Raw genomic sequence first — 8,520 nt, forward strand, 5'->3', positions numbered from 1 at the left:
AGCTACGTCTTGAAGGTTGGATAAAATTTAGAAAGGTTGAGAAAAGTGGGGAGGGTATTCTAAGCAAAGGAGACGGTGATAAGCAAAAGCAAGGAGGTAGGAAAGTTTTTGACAAATGCAGGGCTCAGTGAGCAGACCAGTCTGGCTGGTGCAAAGGGTTTGAGGGGGAGTGGGAGAAGATAAAGGTAGAGGGTAGCCTTAAAGATCTGTGCTGTTCATGGAGGGATTTGGGGTGGGGGGCAGGGAAGCAGTAGAGAATATCCTGGGTTTTCTTCTCCCACCACTTTCTCTTTGTTTCTTCTGCTTGGTTCAGGGGGAACCCTCTGGTCCCATCTCCTCTCTCAGCCTAGACCCCAGGGGCCAGAGGCCTCCAGCAACTTAACCCAGAGAAAGCCAGGCTCTACCAAGGATGATCACCCAGAGAAGGGGAAAGCTGGCCCTGGTCCCCCTGATACTGGCCTCCACCTCCTGCCCCCGGTTCTGCTTCCCCAGAACCACAACCAACAGCTCAGCATTGCGGCTGAGGCATCGCCCCAGCCCTCCAACATTTCATCCCGACCTCAAGGCCGGGTTCCTGACCATCAGAAAGGGTTGAAGGATTTGAAGGCCACACAGGCTCCTGACCGGAACCCTGGAGGCAAGTCATGCAGTCCATCCAGGGAAATCCAAGTGTTCAGGTCCCATGGAGTATCGGCCTGTGAAGATGCTTTTGGAAGACACCAAATCAGGACAAATGCTCCTTCCCCTGAATGGGACCCTGTGGCCTCAGAAGACCTCAGCTCACCTTCTGGCCTAGCTCCAAAGGCCCTTAGAAGGGATGAGACAATGACCAGCAGCCTAGGTCGTGGCAACAGTCGGTCCCATCTCCAAGCCAGGCGGAGTACTAGGTGGAGTACCAACAGGGGGCCTCTAGGAGGTCTCTCCTGGATCCGGGAGGGGGCAGGCCGGGTACTAGAGGGCTACGGTCATGGGAGTGACCAGTGCAAAGAGCTCCCAGGTCAGGACTGTCCACATGCTAACCGGGCCTGTCCAGGACACAGGGGAGGAGCCTGGTGTGTGAAGGAAGAACAGGTCAAGCAATGGGCAGCGGAGACCCTGGTGGCCCTTGAGGGTCTACATCAGCAGGGCGTGCTATGCCGGGACCTCAACCCCAGGAACTTGCTTCTGGATACCACTGGTAGGCACTCCTTTGTCTGGGAGGGAGAGAGGTTAGGGGGTGCAATCGCCCTGTTAAGTGGCTGAACCCTACTGCAACCATCCTGGATGGTTACGCATATGGGAGGGTAGTTAACCTTCAATTCAAAATCTTATGACAGTGGGCAGCTAGGTGGCACAATGGATAGAGCACCGGCCCTGGATTCAAGAGGACCTGAGTTCAAATCTAGCCTCAGACACTTGACACTAGGTGTATGACCCTGGGCAAGTCACTTAACCCTCATTGCCCTGTCCCCCCCCCCACAAAAATCCTATGACAAAGAAGCAGCAGCTCCCGGGGTGAAGGCCACCTCAAGAAGTCAGCCAGTCTACCCTCCCCTACACCCCCTTCCCAAGCAAAGTGCCTCCCTTAATCCATCTTAGACTTCTGTACTGGGAGGAGCTCAGTTGCCCAAGGTCAACTAATAAGAATCCTTTCCTCTCCACCCTGCCAGGGATCTCTGGGAGTCCCAAAGACCCTTTCATAATACTTAGAAGTTTTCATTTCTAACATGGTAGATATCAATAGACACAACTCACATAAACAAAAGCTCTTTGCAGGGTGTGTGTATGTGAGGGGGCGGGCAGGGATCCTCAATTTTTAAGAGTGTAAAGCGATTCTGAGGCCAAAAAGTTTGTGAATCACTGCTCTTGGACAGTCGAGTGGCATTTTTGTACCTGGAAATGCCAAAAGGGTTTTGAACCCTTGCTCTTCATGGGGTGGGAATCATTCATGATGACTGACATTTATATGGCACTTAAAGGCTTACACATTGATTTACACGTTATCTGATCCTTAAAACAACTCTGGGAGGCAGCTGCTGTTATTATCCCCATTTTACAGATAAGGAAACTGAGTCTGAGAGTGCTTAAATGACTTGCCCAGCATCACATGGCGAATAAGGATGTGAGGCAGGATTTGAACTCAGGCCTTCTTGAGCTTAGCACTCCATGCACTGGGTCACCTAGCAGCCAGCGAAGGAATGACTGAGACATCATTGGCTCATCATTTTAGAGCTGGAAGAGGAGTTCAGAAGCTAGGTGCTTTAATCTCCTCATTTAAGGATGAGGAAACTGAGGCTTAGAGAGGTCAAATAACTGGGATTTGAACCCAGGTCTTTGGACTCTTTGATCTTTCTACTCTATCACATTGCCCAACTGACCCACTGGTTTCCCTATTTTAAAAAAAAAGGTGAAAATGAGGGTGTCCTTGACCCCAGATCCAGAGGAGTATTCATTCACTGTAACTTACATTTATATAGCACTTTACAATTTACAAAGTGTTCACTGCCCTCCCCTTCTCAAGAACCCTAAAAAGGAGGTAGGGTTAAGGCTTCCTTTCCCTATTTTATAGATGCATAAATGTGCTCTAATAATCTTAACTATTCTCTCTCCCTTTCCCTCCTTCCTTTTCTCCTTTCCCTCCCTCCCTCCTTTCATTCCTTCCTTCCCTTTCCTCCCTCCCTTGCTTTTTCTTCCTCCCTCCTTCCTGCCTTCCTCTCCCTCCTGCCCTCCCATCCTTCCTTTCTCCCTCCCTTCTTTTTGCTCCCTCCCTCTTCCCTCCCTTTTTTCCTACCTTCCTTCCTTTCTTTCTCCCTTCTTTTTTCTCCCTCCTGCCCTCCCTTCCTTCCTACCTTCTTCCCTCTCTCCCTCCCTTCTTCTTGCTCCCTCCTCCCTTCCTTCCTTCCTTCCTCCCTCCCTCTGAACCCCACCCATCCTTTCCCCTCTCCTCCCCACTCAATTACCCACCCTCCCACCTTCCACTTTGCTGCAATGCTGGGGATAAAGGTCACATCCGTCTCACCTACTTTGGCCAGTGGACTGAGGTGGAGCCCCGGTGCTGCAATGAAGCCCTGGAAAACCTGTACAGTGCCCCAGGCAAGGAGACAGACTGGCCACCGTCCCCAGGCCCCTCCAAATTAGACTGGGGAGTAGGGGAGAGGGGGCCTACAAAGAGGGGAACTCGAGTTTCCACAAGGGGCAGCTTTCCCAGCCATGATACCTTAGAGAGCCTCTCCAAAAGCTCCATGGAAACAGGGATCGCTCCACTGGGGCATCACCTTTATCCATTTCCCCCCCTCCCCCCCCCCCCGCCCCCTTTCTCTGGACTTTGGCAAAGCCGGAGGCTGGGCGCCTGGGAGCGGCTGGAGGGGTGGGATAGAGGGTGGGAGGGGGGCGTGTGTGGCCGAGGGGATGAGTGCTAACGGGTGAAAACAGTGAACTGTGAACCACAGACTCAGAAGCCTAGGTGTAAGGTGTTCTCTTGCCCTTGCAGAGGTGGGAGGGATTTCTGAGCTGACAGAAGCCTGCGATTGGTGGAGCTTTGGGTCTCTGCTGTATGAGCTTCTAACTGGAATGGTGAGTTCAACCCCGGGAGGATGGTGAAAAGGGGTGGGACGGGGGCTTGGAGAGTGCCGTAAGTCCAGCGTGAATTTCATGGCTTTTGAGACTGGCCTTCAAGGCCTGAGAATTCTAATGGGATCATATATTTAAAACTGGAAGACCCTCGGCAAGTCACTTAACCCTCATTGCCCCACCAAAACAAAAACAAACTGGAAGAGACCTTTGAAACGATTTGCTCCAACCAGTAACCTCTTTTGTTTTTCTTTTTTGGATGAGTTACTAGGTTGATAGATCAAGGGGATGCTGTAGATATAATTTAATTAGATTTTAGCAAAGCATGTGATGAAAGTGTCTCATGCTATCCTTGCGGAAAAGATGTGAGCGGAAGAGTACAGGCTGATTCCACATAATAATACAGAATACACTAATAATAATATGGAATCATAGAATCTCAAAGGTCCTTCTTAGCATAGTGCCGGGCACCCTGTGGGCACTTAATAAATTCATGTTTCCTAGGGCAGCCAGGTGACACAGGGGATAAAGCACTGGCCCTGGATTCAGGAGAACCTGAGTTCAAATCCAAACTCAGACACTTGACACTTACTAGCTGTGTGACCCTGAGCAAGTCACTTAACCCTCATTGCCCCACCAAAACGAAAACAAAAAATGTGTTTCCTTCTTTAGTAATAATAGCATTTAGATAACTCTCTAAAGTTTGCAAAACTCTTTACATATAAGTCATTTGATCTTCATAACAACCCTTTTGAAGAGAGAGAGAGAACCTAAAGAGTACTAATGGTACAATGTCAATGGGTCAGCTAGCTGGTACAGTGGATAGAAGTAAGGATTTGGAGCTGGGAAGACTTGAGTTCAAATCCTGCCTTAGATGCTTGCCATCTGTGTGATCCTAGGCAAGTATTCACCTCTCTCTGCCTCAGTTTCCTCATCTGAAAAACAGAGATAAATAATAGCACCTACCTCCCAGGGTTGTTATGAAGATCAAATGACTTATATGTAAAGAGTTTTGCAAACTTTAGAGAGTTATCTAAATGCTATTATTGCTATTATTATTATTATTACTAAAGAAGGAAACACACATTTATTAAGTACCTATAGTGTGCCAGGCACTATGCTAAGAAGGACCTTTGAGATTCTATGATTCTATATTATGATTAGTGTATTCTGTATTATTACTAGTGGCCTTCTTTTTTTGGAGGCAATTGGAATTGTGACTTGCCCAGGATCATACAGCTAGTAAGTGTCTGAGGCTGGATTTGAACTCAGGTCCTCCTGACTCCAGTGCCAGTGCTCTCTATCCACTGTGCCACCCAGCAGCCCCTAGAACCTGAATTCTAAATCTGGCTCGATGATTCTAGGTCTAGTATCTCCCAACAGACCAGATTAGACCATATCTCTGCCTCCTTTGGTCAAGGCTCTCTCTCTCTCATGCCTTTCCATTGTGCCAATCAATTATGCCATTAACATTTCTAATTAAAGATTATTTTGTTTATGGTGAAATTCTTATAATCCACAAGAAATTGAACAGAGGGAAGAGGAAAGAGGAAACTTTTTTCTTGGCTTGCTGACTGATGTTAATCCAGCCCTGTCCATGATGAATCTGCCTCTACAGTTTGGGGAAAATAACCCTGGAGGAGGCAAAAACCTTAGTCCCATAAGGATTTTAGGAACTTACTTCTCCTACCCCACCTCCTTTCCTGGGGGTCTCTCTTTTAAAGTCACCTGTCACCCTTCTCTCTCCCCAGTCGCTGTCCCAGAACCACCCCTCAGGAATCCATGTGCACACCAGGCTCCACCTGCCTGAGTGGCTTAGTCGACCGGCTACTTCCCTGCTCACTGAGGTACGGCCATGTGAGCTGGGCAGGACAGCTAGGAAAGGACACAAGGAGGTGGAGATGGACACAGGGAGGGAAGGCAAGAAACTTTTCAGTGGGCAATGAGGCTTTCTGTCTTTCACTGGGCAGCTAAGTGTCATAGTGTCTAGAGTGGAAGATGCGTATTTTCTAGGAGACCCTGGTGAGATCACTCAAATTCTCCCAGTCACAACTTCCTCATCCATAAAATTGGGATAATAGTATCAACCTCAGTGTTGTGAGAATCAAAAGAGATAATATATGTAAATTACCATGCCAATCTGTGCTATATAAATGTTACCACCACTACCATTACTACTACCACCACCACTACCACCACACTACTACTACCACCACCACCACTTCGACTCCGACTCCTCCTTCTACTACTACACCAATGCTACTAGGTGGTAGGCCATGAAGGAAGGATAGATCTGGGATTTCTCAGGGAGACTCCAGATGTTCTTAGAATCCAGATGTCAGAAAAGATTTGTGATTTTATTGGCCAAACAACTTGGTAACTGGGATGGAGCCAGGGCAGTAGAAAAAAGGCTGCTGCTTCAATAAGGTATTAGCAAATTCACTGTGACCTGATTTCTCATCTCTTGTTTCCTGGAAGATATTTACTAGGTCAAAGACAGTGAGAGAAGAATATCAGACAGAGTACCCCCAGCTCTGCACATCAGAGAAAGGGGAGAAAGGACTTTCCTTTCCTCATCCCCAAATCCTATAGAGGTCAGGAGTTTTCCATGGGTTCTCACGGGATACACTCAGAGTTCCCGTGTTCATGAAATGAGGGAAGGTGAGAGCAGGCAGAACCAATGAAGAAGTGATAAAGGCGGGCTTCAGGGCACTGGAGAGGGTGGGCCCTGGGGCTCTGCTCATCTGACTGACTCCTGCCTTTTCCTCTTCAGCTGTTACAGTTTGATCCCTGCCGGCGCCTTGGTGCTGGAGGAGGAGGTGTCAACAAGCTCAAATCCCACCCATTTTTTAGCACCATCCAGTGGAACAAGCTGGTGGGATAGTCAAAAAGATCCTTCTGGGAAGACCCAAGGTCTGCTTTCTGGGCTGGCTGAGTCTGCAGGAGCACTCTAGACCAATGGGTCCAAGGCCCCAGCCTGAAACCCTGTGGTGTCAGACTGAGTCCTCATGCCACCAAGTATTCAACCATTTGGTGGTAGAGATGAATCCTGAACCCTGCATCCTGATGGGGGGGCGGGGCAACCACAGGCTTAGGTCTCTCTTCAAGGCCTTTGACTTCCCCTCCCCTGTGGTGTTTTATTTTGTTTTTTTTTTTCACTTAAGGCCTTGGAAGTATACTCCGAGGTGGATCATTTCCCAATTCTTCCTCCTGTCCCTAAATGAACCCAGGCATGATAAGAGGACCCACAGGGAACTTTGAAGTCGGAAAAATATTGGTACTAGTCTAACCTCTGCCCCTTCCTGGCTGTGTAACCTCTCTTGAGCCTCAGTTTCCTCATCTGTAATACAGAAATAATATCTGCCTTGCCTACCTCATAGGGTTATCATGAGGCTCGATGGAGATTTGTGCAAAAGTGTTTTGTAATTTGTACATGGTCACATAAACATAAGGGGTCATGTTAACACACAAGGTGATTGTGTTTCCAATTAGCCAAAGCAAAGGGAGGGGCAATGGGGACTGGGGTGTCGTAAGGGATTCTCAGGTCAAACTTCATAGACCTAGAGGGTGCCTTTCTCTGGGGTTAGATAGCTTTGTGCCCTGGCGCTCTGCAGAGCTGGTGAGAGACCAGGCCGCAATCTTCAGCTGAGATGGACTAACTCACCACATGTGCATCCAAATTTCACAGGAGGTGGATAGGGAAGCTTGAAGGTATACCCATCCCACCTCAGGAATTTCTTGTGCCCTGAGGCATTTACCCACTGGGACAGGTGGTTGTGAGACAGGGCCATCCTAGCCAAACCAAAAGCTCTGATCGTGTTAACCATAACTACAACTCACTGGTCAGGGTTTTCCCAAAGTAGGCAGTGATGGCTGATGGGAAAATGAGTCTACGAATGAAAAAGAAGGCCTAGAATAATGCTTTTCCCTTCCATTATACCCTCCCGATGGTGGCCCCCAGCATCTTGGGTCAGGTTTGGCAGTCCCAGGACACAAAGGAGAGGGGAAGAGATGGGAGGTCAGAGAAAGGGTTGGGGATGTGCCAGAAGGCCTTACACTCCTGTGAAAATATGGAACAAAAGGTGCCGAGAGCCCTGGGCCAGTAACCCTCTCCCTCCCCAGGCACTGGGTCTCCACCCACCCAAGGAAGAGGAAGAGGAGGGAAGGGAAGAAGGAAGAGCAGCCTGGTTAAGTGCCCTCAAGTCCAGGACTCATTTCTTTGGGGGGACAGAAGTTTGTTTTCCTGATTCATATCAGTTTTCCAAACAACAGGCACTCCCCAGAGGAGGTAGCCTAGTTTGGGGGCAGGTAGTTGCTGAACTTGGGTTCAAATTTTGGCCTTCAGTTTCCTCCTCTAGGAAAATGAAGAGCTCTAAGTCTCTGAGCTGGTTATTTGTCCTTCCCATGTGATTCTGCATCCTGGTCTTGAGGATCAAACTGATTTAAACCTGTTGTTTTAGTTGAGGAGAGGGTGGGAGTCGGGGTCTCTGAGGGCTAGGGATGGAGGGAGAGGACCTCAAACAGAACCCCAACCCCAACCATAGCACATCTCTTCTGCCCCAAGGGCCCTGGTCTGGACACCTCTGTCTGTACTTTATTCCTGGTGTGGTGTGACCAGTCAGCGTCTGTCCATGCGTAACACTCAGCAGTTACCTAGAATATTACCCAGGCAGTCTCCAGGGCACGGGACATAGGACAGCTTGGCCTAAGCGTGATTGTGGCCCACCCCATCCCCTCCCCCCAAATAAAACTTGTACTTCTGCCAAGTGTCTTTTTTATGCAATGACCATCTTACCAGGGGAGATTGGGGAAGGTCCCCAGAATCAAACTCCATGGGAGGGGGGGGGAGGGTGTGCGATATTCTGAGCTCCTTGGGGATGAGAGAGGGGGCTAATTCACAAGAACCAGGATGTGCCAAAACCACTTTCCTCTTGTCTGACGTGCTTCAGCACAGGAATGGCTTGGACTACT

The 8,520-nt window shown here is 48.9% G+C and overlaps 1 protein-coding gene across 2 annotated transcripts in view; it reads left to right on the plus strand.

Moving 5' to 3' along the window:
* RPS6KL1 (ribosomal protein S6 kinase like 1) overlaps positions 1-8,307 on the plus strand; it is a 43,970-nt gene extending 35,663 nt beyond the window's left edge. For both annotated transcript variants that reach the window (XM_043989934.1, XM_043989935.1), the window contains 5 exons: positions 314-1,177; positions 2,983-3,072; positions 3,470-3,552; positions 5,301-5,396; positions 6,323-8,307. In XM_043989934.1, the coding sequence (XP_043845869.1) occupies positions 314-1,177; positions 2,983-3,072; positions 3,470-3,552; positions 5,301-5,396; positions 6,323-6,433 (1,244 nt within the window). In that variant the 3' untranslated portion in view covers positions 6,434-8,307. The remainder of the gene's footprint in view (positions 1-313; positions 1,178-2,982; positions 3,073-3,469; positions 3,553-5,300; positions 5,397-6,322) is intronic.
* The last annotated feature ends 213 nt before the right edge of the window (positions 8,308-8,520 follow it).

This window comes from Dromiciops gliroides, chromosome 2 (genome assembly GCF_019393635.1).
Source record: "Dromiciops gliroides isolate mDroGli1 chromosome 2, mDroGli1.pri, whole genome shotgun sequence".
Taxonomy (NCBI): domain Eukaryota; kingdom Metazoa; phylum Chordata; class Mammalia; order Microbiotheria; family Microbiotheriidae; genus Dromiciops; species Dromiciops gliroides.